Genomic DNA, 22,348 nt, shown 5'->3' with positions numbered 1-22,348 from the left:
TGTAATTGTCATCTTAGCATGCAACTAATGGAGTCCACATTTCCATCATAAATATATATAAAAATATATATATATATATATTATATATATATATAATATATATATATATATATATATATATATATATATATATAGATTCTACATGTTTTTTAATTTTTTTTTTGAAACGATTCTACATGTTTTTATAAAAAGGAGGAAAATCTCAATCATTTCTTTTGCTCTTGCCCTTTTGAAAGGGAGGTTCGGAGATGTTTATTGAATTTTCCAACTCCTTTTGATGCAAGTAATTTGATCCAATGGTTTATAACCACATTTTTGAAATAATAATGTTGATAATATTTCTATGATGTTTAAGGAAAACTAAATTGGGAGAGAATTGAGTCGTACTTTCATTGATAATAAGGGTCTCTTTATATAGAGGATTACAAGACATATCAGAGTTGTACAAGGAAAGATAATCGTACAATTAATCCGATATCTATGAATATCTCTAATTCTAAACCTTATTATAACTAGGTCAAGTAACCTAGAGTTTGGGCCAGACACATATTCTGGATTTACTTGAACACTCCCCCTTGTGTCACCCAAACGTGGTGCTCTTCTCGTTGTCTCATTAAAAACCTTGCCGAGTAACAAAAATCCAGTGGGACAAAAATAACCTCGGTTGAATGGGAAAAAGAGCACAACACACCCTTCATGTTTTGAGACCTTACATGTAGACATCTCCTCCTGATGTCTGCATCACCCTTTGATGACTACGGTCATGGAAGTTCGGATAACTTCTGCAACGATGTTACCAACATGTTTCTCAAAAGTGGAATTTAGGCAATGACTTAGTGAGCAAGTCTGCCATATTGTCCTTAGATCAAACCTAGTTCACTTTGATATTGAGGAGAGTCTGTTGTTGCTGATTATGCTTGATGTTGCTTTTGATGTAACCTTACTTCATTCGTTCAAAACAAGCAGCATTATCCTTAATGCTTGTAGACTCATCTGTGGTAGACTTCAAACCACAATTGTTTAAACATGCGTAATTATGGATCCAATCCATATACATTCACGAACCACTTCGTAATTATGGATAACTGAAGTCCATCCGGGACCTTCATGTATATCTCTATATCTAGATCCCCATATAGATACACAATAACCACATCCATGAGCTGCATGTTCAATTTTTTGGAAACTACCAAACTAAGAAGGTAGCGGAATGTAATGACATCCATTATGGAAGAATAGGTCTCCTCGTAGTCGATTCCAAGGCGTCCTGAGAAGCCTTGCACCACAAAGTGAGCTTTGCACCTTACAATTCCATTTCTCTCATTACGCTTTCTAATGAATACCCATTTATGACCAACTAATTTGGTGTTGGGCGGTGTTGGCACAACTGGCCCAAATACCTTTCTCTTCGCTAGAGAATCAAGTTCTGTCTGGATCGCTTCTTTCCATTTTGGCCAATCAATAGAGCATGGTTCAAAGTCATCAGTCTCAATAATCTCACACGCTACTGAATACACGAATACATCATCCATGATGATGGAGCTTCTTTCTCACGTCCTATGTATACTAGTGTAATTTGCAAAGATCTCTATGTTCTCAAGGATAGGTTCTAACATTGATGCATCCCCCAAAGATGTCTCTTGGACATAACCATAATCCGAACCACTTCATGTAGAGCAATAATCTCTGCATTGTTCGAAGATATAGCGACTAGGGTCTGTCCTGTAGACCTCCAAGATATCGTGGTTTTACCCATGGTGAACACTTAACTATGGAATGACCTTTGTGTGGGTCAGAAAGATACCCAACATCAGCAAAACCTTCCAAAACACATGTTGTTTTGGGATAGGGATATAGGACATAGACCAGTGTTGGCGACGTTCCTGGTGTGTGATGGGCCCGAATCCATCGTCTCTCTGTAGATATAGAACAAGCTCATATCAATCGTACATCTCAAGTACCGAAAGATATCTTTTACACCAATCCAATGGCGTCGCGTTGGCGCAAAGCTATATCTAGCTAACAAGTTCACGACAAATGAAATGTCCGGTCTTGTGCATTGAGCTAAGTACAATAATGTGCCTATTGTCCTTTAAGTAAGACACTTCTACCTCTAGCACATCTTTGTCATCATCCTTTGGATGAACAGGATCCTTTTCAAGATTAAGACTACGGACGATCATGGGGGTGCTTGAAGGTTTGACCTTGTCAAAATGCCTAAGCATCTATCAACGCGATGCTCAAGTTCCAAACTGAGACATAATCGTGTTCTCCCAAAATCTTTCATCTCAAAATCGGATTTCAAGTGTTCAGCAGTTTCCCTTAACTCTTTAAGAGCTTCCAATAAAGATCATGTCCAAGTTTGGATGGAATCCGAAACTTGTTATGGAAACGCGTGGGCATATCCTTTCCCAATCAAGTAGTCACTTTAGTGAGCATCTCAACCTCTTTGTAAAACACTCTCTGTGGTTTAGAGCCACTTGACTTGGGTAAATGAAGTTCACCATGAATCTTCATGTATATTCCGTATCTAGATCCCCATAGAGATATGTAGTGACCATATTCGTAAGCTGCATGTTCAGTTATTCGGAAACTACTAAACTGATAGGTAGTTGAGTGCAATGACATCCATTATGAGAGAATATGTCTCATCATAGTCGATTTCAGGGTGTTTTGTGAGACACCTTGTTCCATAAGGTGAGATTACTATCTCTTTTTCTCATCATGCTTTCTAACGAAGACCCATTAGTCAACAGGTTTTATGTTAGGAGGTGTTGGCATCACTGGCTCAAAAACCTTCCTCTTCTTTAGAGAATCCAATTTAACTTGTATCGAATCTTTCCATTTAGGCCAAATTTCTCTACGTTGACATTCATTCATCAACGGAGTGTGGTTCGATATCATCAAACTCAACAAACTCATGTGAAATGAAATGCACAATTACATCATCAATTATGATGGAATTTCTATCCCATGTTTTATGTACACTAGTGTAATTTTCAAAAACCTCTATATTCTCAGGAATAGATTCTAACGTTGAGGCGTCCCCCAACGATAACTATAATCCAGAAGATTCTCATGAGACGGATTTTGAGTATTGATGATCAAAGGATTGGAATGTGCCAAAGTATCCTTCGAACCCACGGGCCTCCCACGCATCCTAGTTAGGGCCATGGCCTATAATGCCAGAGTGCCACTCTCTTTGGCGTTGGCACCATGCCTACCTATGTGTAGGGTGGTGCTACGTCCTCTCGTAAGGACGTCATTCCTTGCAGGCATATTTGCAGCAAATATGTGTGATTTCGTCACTTTAATAAGGATCGAGATGAGACATTGTGGGGACAAAGCACGACAATTCCTGTCATTCCTGCTGAACATTCGTGTTCTTATCTCCCCCTAACAATGGGAAGACTGTCTCATCAAAGTGACAATCTGCACGATATGCGGTAAAGAGATCGCCTAGCAAGAGCATTAAGTGGCGGACGATTGTTGGAATCTCAAATCCAACGTAGTTGGCCATATGTCTGTAAGGACCCATCATAGTGCGTTGTGGCGGTGCAATTGGCACATAAATGGCACACTCAATTTGCGTAAGTAGGAAGATGGTACCCAGTCACTAGTTGTAACGCAAAGATAAATTGAGTGGCGGTGGGTCGTAGACGAATTAGCATAGCTGCATGTGATATTGCATCACCCCAAGCGGATATAAGGATATTGGTGTGCATTACCAAATTCGGGGCTACCATTGTAGTCGTTTCCGCGAGACCATTTGAGTGTGTACATGAGAATATGATGTCCAACATCTGTCCCAGTGATATGCAATAACCATCGAAAGTTTTCGATGTAAACTCTCTAGCAATGTCAAATCCAATTGACTGAATAGGATGATCCGGGGAGTGAGCTCGTTGGCATATGATATTTGCTAGGAGTGTAGTATAAGCAGCATTTTCGAGTGGACAATGGCACAATACGTGACTAGCGTGTTTACGTGTCAACCAACATTATGAAATATTTAAGCGTCCGCAAGTTGGTTAAATGAACTTGAATTAGTCCACAGAATGCCCATGGATTCTATGTAAGAACAAAATGAGTATTTTCATATCCTTTTCATAAGACGGTCTCAGTCATAATTTCCCTAAGGAACGGGCTTTGTAAAACGAGCGAGAGGCTTTAGAAGCAACGAATGAGGATTTTGGTTAGGCCTGAGCGTTTGAAACACTATTTGAAGCAAAGTTAGTGATTGCAGCATCACCTAGGGCGCCATCACCATGATGGACACCATCCATGGCGTCATGGATAGGGACTGTGCCAGCACTAGGCTGGTGGTGGATGGCGGCAGTGCCAGAGGCAGCGGCGGCGGTCACACTTAGTCCAAGAATCAACTTTTGATTCATGCTTCGTTTCGCTCTAGAGAATGGATGTCCGTGTCAAGTTTTTAGTAGACGGATCATCATATCATGACCATGATGATCTATCCTATTGTGAAAAAGCCAATATACATGTGTCTAAATCCAAGAGATTTTCTCTCATAACTTTATTGGATTTTAATATCTCGAATAGTGACATAGAGTCCACTAGAAATACACATAAACTTCTCTAAGATGTAATCATTAGAGGTATTACAAAGGAACTCATTTTCGTTCTCTACATGCGTTTCTGCATGGAATCCGTTGGTTATTCATAAGTGCAATTTGCCCAAGGAGTGTAGAGAGTTTCTGTGACAGTAATCAAGGTGCCATTTGGCAAGGGGAACTTGGGCTATTCTATGTCCTTGAATTAATACTGATGGCCCAGCCATCGTAGTCACAAAGTAATATGCTCAGAATCAAAATAGAGTCATAATGAAAAGAACTCGAAATTTTATTCATAAGCCAACGGAGTACATCATTGTCTCTTAACCATTAGGAGAATCTAATCCAAATGCTAGCTAATGCAAAACAAAGGTAGTCGTTTGACTTCTTTCGGTAACTCCAAAATAAATATGATCAAGTGAGTAGAGAGATGTCGGTGGAGCAAGGCTCACTTAAGTACCACTTATTTCAAAATCTTCCTAGACATCATACTCATTTTGGATGAGCCTATGTGAAGAAAAATTAAACCAATGACATTTACTATAAAGTATATGGCAATTGCCTACTACATCTCTTGGAAAAATAAAGACTTAAACATAATTGGCGATCCATTGATCCTAGCCAGATTTGAAGTCTTCAACCCTTCACTTTAGATCATCTTCTTGATCTTCTTGTTCCACATAGTGAGCTTCTCTTGCTTCACAATATGCTTTGTAGACGGTGATAATTTCTTCACGAGCTTTACAAACATGTGCCCAATGACCGGATAATCCACATCGAGAACATACATCTCTGTGCTTAGACTCCATTGATTGAGGCACTTTGAAAGCGTCATTAGGATGGCTCTTAGTGTTGATGGCACCACCAACATAGCCAAAGGCCTCTCTCTTTCCACGTTGACCTCTTCGGTTCCGCGTCCGCCTATTTTGGTGGTTACCTTCCTCATTAGAGGGAGAATATGGACCAGAACGTCCAGAATTGTCCTTAGATTTAGGGTTTCGCTTTTGGGGCCCTCCCTCAGGGGCGCAACTATAATTGGACTCCGAAATATGCTATGTTCCCACGAGTCTCAAATTATAGTTCTTCACAAGGATGTTGTCATGCTTTTCAGCGACATTCATAGCTCCAATGAGCTCAAGAAACATTGTGATATGTCCTGCAGTAACATCAATTTGATAGTTCTTTGCAACCATCAAAGCAGAGACGGGGAATGTAGAAAGAGTCCTCTCAATCAACATCGCATTTGTGATATCTTTTCCACATAATTCCATTAAAGATTTAATATGAAGTGCTTCCGAGTTGTAGTCAATAATTGACTTGAAATCACAGAAGCGGAGGCTATGCCATCTCACTTCTAGTTCAGGAAGTAGGGAGTCACAGACATTGCCAAATCTTTCTTCGAGTGAGACCGACAGCCTTCTGGGGTCTTCTTCATTCATATACTAGTGTTGAAGCGAATCATCATATGACGAGTCATTAAGATGATGACTTTTTTCTTATTTGCCTCTAAGGCTACTCTATTTGCTTTCAAAGCTTGAGCTTGCTCAACAGTTAACACATCTTGGCTAGGCTCGAGAATCGTATCCAGTATTCCATTGGCCTTGAGATGCACCCATTTGTGATATCCAGAGCCAGTTCTTCTCAAAGAAGCGAAGTCCAATTTGTTCAGGTTACTCATCCTGAAAGAGAACAAGAAAAAGGGTTAGTTTCAGAGCGAAAGAAGGCTATCACGAAAACAGTAAAAATTTATGAGCGTAGTCGCTTTCAAGAAATCCGATTCCAAGAGGTATTGGATTATATCAAAATAATGATGTAAGTGGTCGATCATAAATTTTTACAAACTCTAAGTTTGGAGATCTCAACAAGCTCCAAGCTTGGATTGAGCACGAACCCCCACAATTCAGTTTTTGGTCTTCCCTATGAAGAAGAAAGGGGGGTAAAAGAAGGGAGGTTGCAAGTCCTCGAGAAAAAGAAAAAAAATTGAAATTACTAAAGCAAAAGGAATTGAATAAAAGAAAAAATACCTTTTTTTTCTTTGACTTTGACAGAATGTGGGCCTTTTTTTTTCTCTCTCTCTCTTTTCTTCTTCTCTACCAGTGGGCCACATGCCTTTTTTTCTTTCTCTTTTCTTCTTCCGGGCCGCCTTCTTCTTTCTTTCTTTTTCTTCTTTCTAGGCCCGCCTCTCTCTTTCCTTCTTATTGGGCTGCGCCACCTTTTTTTTTTTTTTTTTTTTTTTTTGGGCCGGATTGATCCTGGGGGATGATAGGCTAGAGCTGAGGTCTGGGTTGGAAAGAAGGTAGTGGTCTAGGAGTCCTCACGGTTCAGGTACATGCGGAGCTTCTATAGGCCGGTCCAACAACTTTTCGGCCGGTTCTGGGAGTCTCTTTTCCGGTGAAGGATTCTAGAGTCAAGGAGCCGGTGGTGGCAAAATATGACGGTGGAAGGAGGTCTGGAAGGATGTGAACCGGGTAGGGGTTGTTTTTATCTTCTGGAGACCGGTTCGATACTTTTAAGGCCGGTTCCGGTGACGCAGCCGGCAGTTCTGGGCTCCTAGAATTTGGGGCTTCAATATATGTGGCGGTGGTTGCTAGGGTTTGAAGGCTATGAATTTAGGGTTTCATGGTTAGAGCTTCGTGCTGATAACGTGTTTAAGAAAAACTGAATTGGGAGATAATTGAGTCGTACTTTCATTGATAATATATAAATACAAGACATAGAATCAGAGTTGTACAAGAAAAGATAATCGTACAATTAATCCGATATCTATGAATACCTCTAAGAATATCTCTAATTCAAAACTTTATTACAACTAGGTCAAGTAACCTAGAATTTAGACCAGACACATATTTTAGATATACTTAAATATATGAAAAATTGTTTTTTGAAATAATGAAAAGTGTAGAAGGCCATTAATAAATGGCTTATCAGGCAATCTATATATTCGTTCCAACTACTACCATCGGTGAAAACTATTGAAAACTATTGGAAGCTAATCCAGTTGCTTGCTGAATGTGAGCGCCTCCTGAAAGTGCTTATGCAAACGTTCAAGATTTAGGTTTAAGTCGAAGACAATTCCAAATGACAGCTCAAAACATTCAAGACATCAAATGTCCGTTTTTGAAGTTTCAGAACATTTCGTTCAAGCACAAGTAACACGAAGCAAAGTTTTACAATAGATACAATGGCCAACCTTAGTCAAATTGCCTCAGTTCTAGTTTGTTCAACCTTATGCGCACAAAAAACAACTATAAACATTTAGTACAACTAAACTCAGTCATCCACCAGACTCAATGCATTCTCCCAAAGATTAAAGTTCAAAACATAACAAAATAAGGAAAAAACACAAAACAAAAGATTAATAGCCAACACAACATCACAAGACATTAAAAGACACTAATTGACCACCTCCACCAGATCTACTACATTGTTTAAGGATTGATTGAAAAAACGATAACATATAAATTGAGGAAGCTAAGAATCCCATAATATTAGTTTTAATCACATTCCCTCATCTTTCTTTCTTTTCTTTTTGGTTCTTAATGTCTGCTGTGAGTTATCACTTAGCCATCATCACCTTGACAAACTCCTCATAATTTATCTGTCCATCACCATCAACATCAGCCTCACGAATCATCTCATCCACTTCCTCATCAGTGAGCTTCTCCCCAAGGTTTGTCATCACATGACGCAGCTCAGCAGCAGATATGAAACCATTCTGATCCTTGTCAAAAACTCTAAAAGCTTCTTTCAACTCCTCCTCAGAGTCAGTGTCTTTCATCTTCCTTGCCATGAGGTTTAAGAATTCAGGAAAATCGATGGTCCCATTACCATCAGCATCCACTTCATTGATCATGTCCTGGAGCTCAGCCTCAGTTGGGTTCTGGCCCAGTGACCTCATGACCGTCCCAAGCTCCTTGGTAGTGATACAACCTGCATAATGAAAGTATCAGAAATGCCTCGTGCCAAAGGATCATGCTTGTCCAGATCTGGAGATGTTCGCTCATGAGGAAAACAACATATGATGCTAAATTTTTGGTATCACAAGTAGAAGCGACACAACTCTGACAGAGTTTGTGAATGGTATATGAAAAACTGTTGTGATTTTATATCCTTTGAGAGTTTGAGGGAAGTGAAAAATGGTAAAACTCCAAGATTTGGCGCAATACTACTGACCAAATTGATTTACACACAACTGCTGGAGAGCATGAGCAAATACTTCAACTTGGAATAGTAAATAGGCATATATAAACCACAACCATTAAAACTTGGCATCCAAAGGCAGAGTATAACCCAGTAGCTAACTTTGTGTTTAAGGGCAGAACAAAACTGTATTAATAAGATACAAGTTATAAGAGCATCAACAATTTATAACACCTTGAAAACAAGTACAACCACCGCTCATCCTACAATAAGCATAAACAGTAATAACATGATCCTTGAATCGTATATTTTCTTAGTAGCACATCTACAAAGAAACACTAGACAGAAAAGAAAGAAAAGAAAAAAGTAGAACAGATGCACAAGTTGCATTACTATAAGGAAGAGTAATACTATATGCAGATAAATAGATACCATTTTTTGAAAACCAAATTCTGTGTTAAAATCAAATTTATATTTATTGTGTTTCTTTTTATGTCCATGGAAACAAAGAACCTGTCATATGCAAAAAGCAACATGATACGGAACCACGTTTAATTTGAAAAAATATTGGTGGCTGTGTATTGCAGCATGGAAAATGATGCTACAAGGCGAATATGCCATTGTCATTTTTTGTTTTTCCAAAAATCGATTGTACTTGTTTGCTAAACGACTTTCAGAATAACAATCACATCATGTCGATCCACAATCAATTACCAAATTGAACAAGTCAGTAACCCTAATGCCATTCAAACAAACAAACAAAGGAAGCCCACTCAAGAATTACTCCAGGCCAACCCCCTGACTTATTTCCCAGGAAACGAAAATAGAACCTTTTAAAGGAAAGAACACATCATATGTCGATTATCTGATGAATTTAGCTTAGAAACGTAGAAAATTTATGTAATCAGGGACCAAAAAAAAAAAAAAACCCAAGAAATAGATATAACGCAGGAACACAAGCAATAAATATAAATCTTAACAAAAACAAAAAGGACATGAGGCTCAACATCAACTCAAATAGCCAGATCTGATAGGGACAAATGATCGAAAATGAGAAAACGAAAGAGATCGAAGTCTAACCATCGCCGTCCTTGTCGAAGAGGCTGAAGGCTTCCTTGAACTCAGAGATCTGATCATCGGTGAGTTGATCGGCCATGGCTCCTCTTGAGAATCTGAAATTCCGGTTCGACTTTTTTCTCTTGAAAAAAACAAATTGAGAAAGAGAGCGATACTACTCTTTCTTCGGACAAACAAAACAAAACAAAACAACAATTCGGTTCCAAGCGTTTAGCTCACATATAGACGAGATCTCGTTTCCGTAGACCCTCCCACATGCAATCATCTCCCCTCGCCTCACTCTTCCGAGCTGTACATCTTGGAAATGACTCTATTGTCCCTCTTACTGTCCTTTTAATTTTTTTGGGTCTAAATGAAACAAGAGCAAACCCAAGACCCCCAAAGACAAACAGAGCTGGCCATGTAGCCCAACTCACTGACAGGACCTAAATCAAAAGACGAAAGATAGTTGTAATCTGAAGAAAACAACTAAAAGAGCTAGTGCTGGAAGACTGAAAAGAACAAGATCTCCGTTGGCATGCCTGGGTACTTCCTTGGGTTGTTAGTTGCATCTATACCCAAAGTATCACATATCAGGGCTTAAGCAAATTTTTGATTTATCAAAGTTTATGGCTTGTCTAGAGCTTTAATACCTCACCAAAGTATCAAACATATTTCTGCAGTTTTGCTGGGAAGCATTTATAAATAAAAGGGAGTCATTAGCAAGAAATAGGTGGGAGAGCATCGGCCCATTGCCTATTTAGATACCTTATGATATGTTAAAAGTAGCACACAATTTAATCCTGAAAATATCATCGTTAGTATAAGATAAATATGGATCGTTCAAGCCAAAGATTGAGTGCACACCTGTAATTGCATAAACAAATAAATAATTAATATAAGTATAAAATATTATTTAAAAAAATAAAACAAAGAAAGAAGATGTACACAAGTTAAAACAAAAGGGGGGATTTTAGGATTTTTAACGCAAACAAAAATAAAATCAATAAAAGAATCGTAAAAACACATATACAAGGGTGAAACGCTGTTAGGTCCATAATTACCTAGTAATTATTTCCCTAATTTTACACATTTGCTTAACCTTTCTGTTTATTTATATATTTATTATATTTTCCTTATCATGCTAGGAAATGATGGAGAAGCTTGGAAATGCACTAAAAACTCAACTTTAGCACATTTTCCTACTTCGGCTAGGAGAAATTGAGCTAGGCAAGAAAGGAGGAGTGGCAGAGTGAACAAATGAACTCCAAATGAGTTGAAACTTTCCAGATCTATTCTAGACATCCTAAAGATCATTTCTTATGCAGAGTGAAAGAGCTAGTTCGGAGTGGAAGGCCATCAAAAGATCAGTCCAATTTTCGGACTAAAAGACGAAAACTCCAAAACCGGACCTGTACTGATTCCGGTAGCATTTCCGGCCACACCACGACTAACTAAGCTCTGAAATTTTATGAGAATGATGTACACTCATGGAGGAACATTTGGTATGAAGAAGTCAAAGGTCAATTCAGAATTCTCGGTGGAGATTCAATTGAAGGAAGAAAGGAGAAGAAAGTGTGCAAACGGACAAAAAATGGGTCAACGGTGGTCAACGCCGGATTCCTGACATTTCCGGCCGAGAACATGTGTGGAGGACAAAGAAGAGTTTACTAGCGTTAGAGACTTTAGGTGAGAAGACTTTAGGTCTAAGTTATTTTGAAATTCAAAATATAAAAGATGACAAATGGTTCCATTCTTACACCTTCCACCTTTGTCTCTCATTTATTACCTTGTTCCCTTACACAATGACCCTTCTACTCTTACTTTTTCTCCTCCACCAAAATATTTATGGGCTTTTTAGGTCATTTGACAAGACCCGCCCCGAATTTCACCTTGAAATCCGAGGTGGCCCTGCGGGGTCCACCTTAGAGATAACTCTACCGAGAATTGGCCGAGTCACCCTTAAAGTGGACTACCCAAAACATTAACCCACAATAGATCAGAGCCAAACGAAGAAGTGCGGAAGCTATTCGTCAACTATGCCTCGAACCATGTACGCCCGATCTCAACTAATAACGCCTGCAAATTGAGCATTAGAAACCGAAAGGCCCAGGGGAAAGTAGACGAAAAACATTAGCGTGAGTGGACAAAAATAAACAATTTAAAAGAAAAAGGATTTCATACTTTCCCACATTTATTCTCTTTAAAATCTGATGCATGCAACAATAAGAAAACACATTTAGCTTTAAATCCAAGAATTTTAAAACGATAAACCGACTAGCCTCGTTAGTCACAATATTCAAAAAATATATCGTAAAACCGAAATCTTATTTCTCAAGAAAATAAGACTAGCCCCGCTGGTTAAGGGAAATCGGACTAGCCCCGCTAGTCAAGCAACGATAAGATATAGGGAAAAAGTATCACCATACGAAAGAAGGGAGCCTCCAGGCTCGGGTCGGAGTGTCCCACACTCTGAAGCATCTCATGCTCTGCTCAGCTCACCCGCAAACACATAGTAAGCGAGGAGGAGTACTAATAAGGCTCGACTACACCCACGTGAGGAGGAGAACTAAATGACGACCCAGGTATGGTGGGTAAAAACCATTCAAATCCAGTAAATCTATAAGGCTTCCCCATAAGTCCCTCAAATAAATAAAAATAAAACACGGGTACAATTCCCAACCGTACCAGGAAATTCTCGTAAAATGTCACATAAATCAACAGCGTGTCCCACACGCTAAAAGAATATTAGATCAATCATTTCCTCTACAAAAATTCTATTTAAAATCCGAAAACAATTCATTCCCGAAATCACTTTATAATATTTCATAAATCTCAAAACCCAATCAAATCCGAAATCACTTCATAGTCTGAAAACCAAAATCACTACTAATAGCAATTCATCATATACTCAAAAAATTAAAGATGATAATTAAATAAAGCATTACTTTAGAGAAATAAATGCATGCATCAATATTCAAAATCAAACGTCCACTCACAGTACTGGTTGGCGACCACGCAACATAGTTCCTTCGTCAAGCGGTAGCTCGATATATCGTCCTGTACACAAGTACACTTCCATAAACGACAATTCGAATAAATAATTACGAACCTAAACGAAACCCGAAAATCCCTATCTCCATTACTTCTCAGATTCAATCCAAATCACACCAATAACACCAATTCCTCGATTTACATATTCAACAATGAAAACGAGGGAAATCCGAAGGCCAGACTTCCCACAATTCAGTCACAAAACTCCGAACTTCGGAAAATCACAAACAATTCCAAAGTCCTCCAAAATTCACCAAACTTCGCATATAAAGCTCTACAACATTTATAGGATTTAATGGGATAAAAACTAGAATCAAAACACTGCCCTACACGCTGCAGCCGCCGTCGCCACCGCCACCAGTTCTGATGGCCACCAAATTTTGGCAGCACCACCTACTCAATAGTCCAAGCATTTTTCACAACTACAACAAGTTCCAATTTTACCTGTAAGTGATGGAAATTGGCCGGTGAAGTTTTTCCAGAAAAAACCCAAGAACCCTAGGATTTGAAATCGTCGATTCGACCTCCACACTGCAAATCGTGGCTCAAGGCTAGGGGCAAAATGATGCTTGGCAAAAACCGAACCTTCGACGCCACTTTGGTGGCCGGAGACAGCCGGAATCGCCGAAAATTGATGAAAGTTCCGATCGGCTACAGTGAACTTCACGACTCAAAATGGAGCTCCTCCGACTGAATCACTGCAAAACAACACCACAGATGTGACATGGAGGAAGAGACGAGCTTGCCAGTGCCCGGATTATGTCTTGGGTCGGCCGGAGAAGGAAGAAATCGGAGGAGGAAGAATCGGACCGAAGAGGAGAAAAGGATCGGGGAAGAAGAGAGAGAAAACTGAGTAGGTTTCCAAAAATGGCAAATCACCATAGTAACTTTCTATATTTATAGAAAGTTACCGTGAACAGTAATTTTTACATTTTCGGCCATAACTTTCACATACGAACTCTGATTTTACGTACCACATATGCACGCGCTCGGTTTAACATTCTCTACGACTTCCATGAAGAACATTTTCTCAAATTTTGACTCGAACAAAAGTAAATTTTTTAGGGCCACTAAAAGTATCAAAACAAAGTAAAAAAGTGAAAGTAGGTGTCGTTTACCGTCCAAATGACTAGTACACGGGTAAATTGAGATATGGGACGTTACATCATTTCTATGTGGAGTCAAAAACTAGTTCCACATTTTGTGCTTACACATTTGTCAATCACATCTAGCCCTTCATTCCTTTTGATCTCCACCCTTGATTTGGATTTCCTTGGCCTTTAAATAGCCATTCCTCTCTCCCCAAAACCGTGCTCCCCCTTGGCTCTCTCATTTTGGAGCATCAAAATCTCTATTTTCTCTCGTTTTAGGTTCGTTTTTCATACCTTATACATAGTTCTTTGAGTTTGTGTGAGAAATAGGTGTGTAGGCACTTGGGTTTCACCAAAACCGAAGTTACTACACACTCTAAATCAATCACAACACTTGCTTTCACACATCCAAGTTATTGTTTTTCTTTGTTCTTGAGTTTTGTGGATGTGTATGGTGTTTTGGATTGCAAAACCAAAAATCCAATACCTTGAAGCAATTATCTCATCATTTGACATCTTTGAGAGCTAGGTGGAAGGTTGGGTAGTTATTCTCTTTTTCTCTCCTCCTGTCTTTAATTTGATGTTCATGGCTTGTATTTGTAATAACATGTGTTGTGAGTAGTTAGATTTGAGTCCTAGCCAAAATTTTGTGCAAATAATGTAAATTTCCATGTTGTTTGATGTTTATGCATGTTTTGAATCTTTTGGCTACTATACTTTCATGTATCCTAAGTGTGTTTATAGATTTATCACCTAGAAACATGCTTTAGGAAATTAATGAATCAGAAACATGAACTCGATAAACTCTTGATTCTGTGAGCATGTGTAGTTAAATAGGTGGTGGCTTAGCTTATTCCTACGGGAAGAACTAAGTTGCTTGAATTTCTTATCTTGAAATTAAAGCATGATGTTGTGAGTTTAGGTCTCAGAAGAATTTAGGCTCATGCCACCATAGGCCATTTAGGATCCGGAAGATTTGAATGGTATAAAGGTTGTGTAATTTAGCTTTGCTTTGGATGAGATTGTTAAATTGCATGACTAGTTGGTTTCTTGGTAGCTTCACCAAAGCACTAAGGGGAAGTTTGTCAAAGCATGTTATTACATCAAATATGAGTTACATTTTGTGCATGAGTAAGGTTAGGTGTGATGCCTAAGTCTCTATTCTTCTCATTGATTTAGTCTCTACCTTTTTATTTGTATATTTTATTTTATGCATTTAATTTTCTTTATCCAAAAATTAAAATCGACCAAACCGTTCACTATCACAATTGTGAATACCATGCTCATGTTCTTTAGCTTCCAAATGGCTAAGGTTGTGAATTTGTAAAAAGGTAGACTTTGCATGTGTTTTTCTATGTTTATTTTCACAGTGATCTAGTTAGGGTAGAGTTACTCAATCCCTTGGGTATGATACTCTTACTTTTTCCTGCTAGGGTAGAGTTACTCAATCCTTTGGGTACGATACTCTTACTTTTTCCCTTTACTAAAACTTGACCTCCTAATCTTGGGAGTAGTTAACATCACACGAATTTGCATATTTTCATACTCGTGATGCATTCCAACAAATGCAAAGAACAAAGATCAAAACCGCAACCCTATGCAAGAAGTCTGGTTACAATTCTTATAGTTGATTATCTATATCATGAGAAAGAAGTTGACCATGTGAAACGTTAATAAGCAAACAATTTCTCATTTTTTGCTTTCCTTGAATAATTAATCTAAGTGAAAACACCTAAATCAATCCTATTGAACTACATGCAATCATATCTAAGAACACATTCAACGCATGAAGAACAAAGAAGGGATGTCAACCAAAGTGCACAACCTAATATGAAAAAAGTTCATTTATTTGCAATCCTCCTTAATTGATTTCGACCTTTGTCCAAAGCCTTTTACTACTTGTGATGCCCCGAAAATTCGTATTTATTTTTCAAGGATTTTTCGGAATCTAATTTAGGGTTATTGGACGGTTTCATGGCTCGTGGATGGAGTGAAAGTGTTTCGGACGAATTTCTATTTGGAAAGTATGACTTTAGAAGGGGGCTCAAAGTTGACTTTTTATACGTTGGGATTCTTCGAAAACTTCCTTCACGAAAGTTGTAGAGCGCGTTGATAAGAGTTAGTGGACATGTGGAATGCGGAAATCGGAGTTCATATGTGAAAGTTATGAGCCTTTGAAGTTTTGGGAAAGTTCTATAAATAGGAATTTCCATTTTCAGAAACTTACTATTTCCATTTTCACATTTACCATTTCCGAAAATCAGAAAACTCTCCGCTCTCTCTCCTCACCCGTGACTGACCTTACCCGAACCCGGTATTCTGACCCGGTCGGAACCCCATTTTCCGGCGGCCTCTACTAGTGAAACTCTCCAGATCGGTTCGCCACCTCGCTCCGGTCGTCCCTCTGGCATCCTCTTGAGGCGATTCTCGGTGGTGGCGGCACTAGAAGGCGGCGAAGTTTGAGGAAATCCGACCCGATCAGTTCTCCGATCTCCGACGTCGGCGAATCTTCAAACCAGGCTTGGGGAGCTCAGAGCAGCCTCCTGGATCGATCTGTGGTGGTTATTTGGATCGATTCATGTGAAACTTGGTTCAACTCAGATTGAGCAAAAATTCAAAGCTTGTGAGGTAGTTTTCGGCCCTTTATGCTTATTTTCTGACTTCGAGCTAGTTATGAAAATTCACAAGCATGCTTAGATGAATAGCTTTGATTTTGGAAGTTTTGTGAAATATTAAGTTTTGGCTGGCGACACTGCGCCATCGCCTGTGGCGGCATTCTGGCCGTGTTTCGGTCAAGTAAGGGACTATTTCTGGTATTATATATGTTCTACTCGTCAATACAAGCATTTCGATATATAATACGCAATTTTTGGAGTTTGTATGAAATTGTTATGATTTTTACGGTTTCATATCGGTCGATTTATTTGATCCTTGAGGATTTGAGCATTCGATCGACTTGTGGTTTTAGCATATCGATCGTGGAAGTATTCTGGAGACTTTGGGAGGTCTCGGATGTGGTTTCGCCTCAATTAGCGTCACTTTGGGAATTTTGGTTCGATTTAGGGTTTCGAACGTTATTCCTTGTGTTTCATTGACTGAATCAAGGCTGTACTTTTCTTAGGTGCTTGACAGAGTGCATTCTGTAAGTAGTCTAGTGGTGTGAAGACGCAACGGGAATTTCGAGGTGAGTAATCTCACAAGGTTCATTAATGAACGGAATACCTTTATTTTTTAGAGTTATTTATTAACTGCAAACTATAGTTGGTATTAGTAAGCATTCCTGAACAGATGACTACGTATATATATATATATATATTTATATATACGTGAAATATATATGTTTTGGTGGGTTTGTGGATTTATGAAAACAATATGTATAAAATGATGCTTTTTATTGTTTTGGGTTGTGGCTTTTGGAAAACAAATGATTGTGGAAATGTTGATTTCGATTTGTTTTGAAAAGCGTTGAGATTTGTGTATTTATGAAACATTTTTTTTCGCGGTGGGTTATTTAAATATGGGCCTTATACCGGGAGTAATTGATAGGGGTCAATTACGGGGAATCTTTCATTTTAAATTTGTGTAACATTTTGGGTCCACTGCGACTCCTTTAAATGTTTTGGTATTTAGACCGTGGATCTAAAGACTTACGAGTTGAGGATCGTGGATCACGAAATGATTGTGGGTGGAAAAATCGGGACTTCACGCCTTTGGCCGGGTTTGTGGATACGATCAGTTAGAGCTCTAGTCTGTCTGCCGTACTTTGTTTATTGATTTAAACGTGATTCGTGTGAGTTTATCTCGTGATTCATGTGGGTTTATCCCGTGATTTGTGTGAGTTGTTTCTTGATGAAACGTGATTTGTTTATTGATTTAAACGTGATTCGTGTTAGTTTATCTCGTGATTCGTGTGGGTTTATCCCGTGATTTGTGTGAGTTGTTTCTTGATTGAAACGTGATTTGTTTATTGATTTAAACGTAATTCGTGTGAGTTTATCTCGTGATTCATGTGGGTTTATCCCGTGATTTGTGTGAGTTTTTTCTTGATTGAAACGTGCTTTGTTTATTGATTTAAACGTGATTCGTGTGCTTTTATCTCGTGATTCGTGTGGGTTTATCCTGTGTGATTTGTGTGAATTGTTTCTTGATGAAACGTGATTTGTTTATTGATTTAAACGTGATTCATGTGAGTTTATCTCGTGATTCGTGTGGGTTTATCCCGTGATTTGTGTGAGTTGTTTCTTGATTGAAACGTGATTTGTTTATTGATTTAAATGTGATTCGTGTGGGTTTATCCCGTGATTCGTGTAAGTTGTTTCTTGATTGAAACGTGATTTGTTTATTGATTTAAACTTGATTCATGTGAGTTTATCTCATGATTCGTGTGAGTTTATTATGTGTTTTTCGTGAGTTATTGATAGGAGCATTTTAATGCGATGTTTTAATAGTTATTTTCTCATATTTTACTTAGTTATTTCCTTAAATAAATAAATTTAGTTTAATTTTTATTTTCTAGGTACATTGGAATAAATGGAGAAGAAATGAGCTGAAATGAAGAAATGGAATTTTCCTAGTCCAACTAGGAATCCCAGTCAACGCAGGAATCCTGATGAGGCTAGGAAACCTGAAGGCATTAGGAGACCACATGGCTTGAAGATGACGTGGGAGATATTATGGGAGATTAAATCTGATTTTTGCATGGGAAATCATGGAGTTAATGTCAAAAATCAAGAGAGGATCAAGGATAATGACGCCATGGAGAGATTTAAGGGAGAAAAGGTCCAAAACAAGTCCAGATTCATTCCTATTTTCACTCAAGAGTATTTTGGCCGAAAATTAAGAGAAAAATCAGATTAAATCTTGGAAAATCAGCAATAATATATTTGGAAAGATTATGGATTTATTTTGGAGCTTTTTGATTGGTTGAGTGACATGGCAGAGCTGACATGCCATTCTGTGATTGGTCGAAGCTGTGTGGCATGATTGGATAGTTATTTGAGGAGATAAATCAGAAAATAATCTTGCAATTAATTCAAAAATAATCTCCCTAAATCAAGGTGTTAAATTGGAGGTTTCTTATTGGTTGGATGACATAGCAGAGTTGACGTGGCGTTCTCTGATTGGCTAATGCTGTGTGGATCAATCTTGAAGACTTGGAGACTAAGTTGCCATCCTCCTATAAATAGGAGCATTCTCTACACAATTTAACACACCATCACACAACAACACCACCACAACACACCTCTTCATTCAGAAAATTCTCTCCTTCCTCTAAAGCAAGCCACAGATTTCAAGCAAGGCCGAAGCAAGAGAAGAAGGAGCCGTGACCTATTCCTCCACCATCCACCATTGAAGACTTGCTTTCAAGCTTCAAGGATCACAACGAAAATCATCCATCTTTATCTTCCATCCACGGTGTAATTCGACCTCTACTTTGTAACCTTTATTTGAATTTCGTTGGTTTTGCTTTAGTTGACATTCATGATTGAACAAAATTATTATTTCTGGAATTTTTATGATTAAATGAGAATTTCGACTCATATATTGTAATTCGAGAGTTGCTTATGTGAGTTTGTTTAATTAAATTTGCTTTATAGATATCTTTTGTATTTTAATCTTATGTGGTTCGAAACACTTAGGGTTTTGATATGAATGGTGCTAGATTTAAGAACATGAAATCAACTTTTTGTTTTGTGTAACTTGAATCGAAGTAGTAAAGGTTTTGGACAAAAACCGAATTTAATTAAAGAGGATTGCAATTAGGTGGACTTTTTCATACTAAGTTGCACACTTGAGTTGATAGCCTTTCCTTGTTCTTAATGCGTTAAACATGTCATGATTGACTAGCTTTCTAGGGCTTGATTACATGTTTGATAGGATTAATCTTTGTGCTTTCACTTAGGTTAATTAGCATTGAAAAGTAAAAAATGGGAAATTATTTGCTTTCGAATATTTCACATGATCAACTCCTTTCTCATGACTTAGATGAACAATATTAGGATTTAATTGAATTTGATCATAGTTTCGGTTTTGATCTTTGTTCTCTCATTCCACCCGTGTATATATGTTTTTACATTTTATTTATTTTAGTTTTTAATTTAATAATCCTAAAACCCCCTTTTGTGTTCATTTGTATATATTTTTATTCTTTGTTTTATTTTTGTAAATAATACTTTTTACTTTTATTAATTTGTTTTTGCAATTACAGGTGTACCCTCAATCCCTGGAATAGAACGATCCCTATTTACTATATACTAACGATGACATTTCAGGGTTAAATTATGCACTTGCTTTAAGCGTATCAATTTTTGGCGCTATTGTCGGGGATTGAAAAATCACTTGTTTTTGTTTATAGTTGTTGTATATAAATTGTTTGAAACTTAGTTTAATTTAACTAGTGTGATGACCTGGTTTTCTGTTATTTAAATTTGGTATTTAATAATGGACCAGTTGTACGAGTATTTGTTATTATGCTTTATTCGTAGGTTGTACGTGGAGTGGAATGGTTTTCGTACGTATAAATATTTGAATTTCACAGTTTAGGGGGTCGTGTGAAGTTTGACTTTTTATATGTTGGGATTCTCGGAAAACTTCCTTCATGAAAGTCGTAGAGCGCGTCGATACGAGTTCGTGGACATGCGGAACGCGTGAATCAGAGTCCGTATGAGGAAGTTATGGCTATTGGAAGAAGTTTCCGTTTTAGTATATAAAGGAAAAATCAGAAAATATATTCATTTCCTCATTTTCCTTTTCCGGAAGCCACTCCCTCTCTCTCTCTTCTCTCTCGTCCTCTCCCTCAGTATCGAAGAAAACCGCCTGACCCGACCCAAACCCGGCCGATCCGACCCGACTTTTCCGGCCAACTGCGGCGGTCTCCGGCCTTGAAACTTGGCCAGCAGGGTCGCCTCCTCCGTCTGGTCATCCCTCTGGTGTTCTCTTACGGCGATTCTCCGTCTCGGTGGCAGTTCAAGGCGGTGCAGACTGGAGAAATCGGACCCGGCCGGAAAACACAGTTCCGACGTCGACACGGCTTCGATTTTTCTTGGTTGAACTCAGAACTTCCTCGCCGATCGATCCTTGGTGGTTGTTTGGATCGATTCACGTGAAAATTCGATCAACTCAGTTGGGATTACTGTTCACGGCTTGTGAGGTAGTTTTCGATCCCTTAAGCTTGTTTTCTGACTTCGATCCAGTTATGAAAGTTCACAAGCATGCTTAGATGAAGCTTTTTGATGTTGGGAGTTTTGTGAAATAATGAGTTTTTGGCCGGCGGCGGTGCACCACCGTCTGTGGTGGCGTTCCGGCGGCGTTCCGGCCACTTAAGGAACTGTTTCTGGTATTATATGTCTTCTACTCGTCGATACGAGCGTTTCGATATATAATATGCAAATTTTGGAGTTCGTATGAAATTGTTATGATTTTTACAGTTTCATACCGATCGATTTATTCGATCCGTGAGGATTCGAGCGTCCGATCGACTTGTGGTTTGGTCACATCGATCGTGGGCGTATTCCGGAGACCTTGGGAGGTCTCGGATGTGGTTTTGCCTCGATTGGCGCCACTTTGAGGGTTTTAGTTCAAAACAGAGGGTTTTCGAACTTAAATCAAATGTAAATCGTCACTAAATTGGAAACGTATGTGAATAGGTGCTTGACGAAGTACAGTGGACGATTATTTGTGAATTGCCGGCTTTGTGTTTGGTTGAAGACGCAGCAGGAGTTTCGAGGTGAGTAAATCTCACAAGGACCTTTATGAACAGAAGTACCATTATTGTTTTGGCGTTAATTATTTAACTGCAAACTATAGTTGGTATTAGTAGGCATTCCTGAGCGAATGACTACATATATATATTTAGATGAAATATATATATCCTTGTGGATGATTGTGATGAATAATAATATGCATGATGGTGTTCATATTATTGTTGAATGCGACTTTTCAGGAAATAATATTATAGAAAAAGATGTTTTCTATTGTTTGGAAAGTATTGAGCTTGATGTTACATTTGAGTCAAGCGTGACTCATTTTAGATGTATTGGTTTTAGTATCAAGGGTCACAGATGGTGAGCAGGGATTAGGAAAACCGAAACTAGATGTTGTAACGTTTTTAGGTCGGATGCGACTTACTTAACGTTGACCTTAAGACCAGATAGGGTCTAAGAAGATCTTAAGTCACAGATGGTGATAGATCATAGATAGTGACAGGTTGCAGACGGTGACCTTGATGGTTGATTTCATGACCAGATGGGGTCTGAAGATCATGAGTCACAGATGGTGATAGATGGTGATCAATGGTTGAGCTGAGACCAGATGGGGTCTAAAGATCATACGTCACAGATGGTGACAGGTTGCAGATGGTAACCTTGATGTTTGACTTCATGACCAGATGGGGTCTGAAGATCATGAGTCACAGATGGTGATCAATGGTTGAGCTGA

At 38.5% G+C, this 22,348-nt stretch overlaps 1 protein-coding gene across 1 annotated transcript; it reads right to left on the bottom strand.

Moving 5' to 3' along the window:
• Positions 1-7,825: 7,825 nt before the first annotated feature.
• Positions 7,826-9,989, bottom strand: LOC112192750 (calmodulin-7). The gene is made up of 2 exons (XM_024332616.2): positions 9,792-9,989; positions 7,826-8,501 (listed from the first exon to the last, which is right to left on the bottom strand). Exons 1-2 carry the CDS (start codon positions 9,865-9,867, stop codon positions 8,128-8,130), a joined length of 450 nt encoding a protein of 149 aa, XP_024188384.1. The 5' UTR covers positions 9,868-9,989; the 3' UTR covers positions 7,826-8,127.
• Between the last annotated feature and the right edge of the window lie 12,359 nt (positions 9,990-22,348).

Source organism: Rosa chinensis, chromosome 3 (genome assembly GCF_002994745.2).
Source record: "Rosa chinensis cultivar Old Blush chromosome 3, RchiOBHm-V2, whole genome shotgun sequence".
In the NCBI taxonomy this organism is placed as follows: domain Eukaryota; kingdom Viridiplantae; phylum Streptophyta; class Magnoliopsida; order Rosales; family Rosaceae; genus Rosa; species Rosa chinensis.
The sequence above is the reverse complement of the archived record's forward strand: the minus strand, read 5'-3'. Positions and strand labels throughout refer to the sequence as shown.

Excerpts from the sequence above, each read along its gene's own strand:
- LOC112192750 (XM_024332616.2), bottom strand. The coding sequence starts at position 9,867 with ATGGCCGATCAACTCACCGATGATCAGATCTCTGAGTTCAAGGAAGCC. Across the intron at positions 8,502-9,791 it reads CTTCGACAAGGACGGCGATG|GTTGTATCACTACCAAGGAG; the intron begins GTTAGACTTCGA and ends TTCATTATGCAG.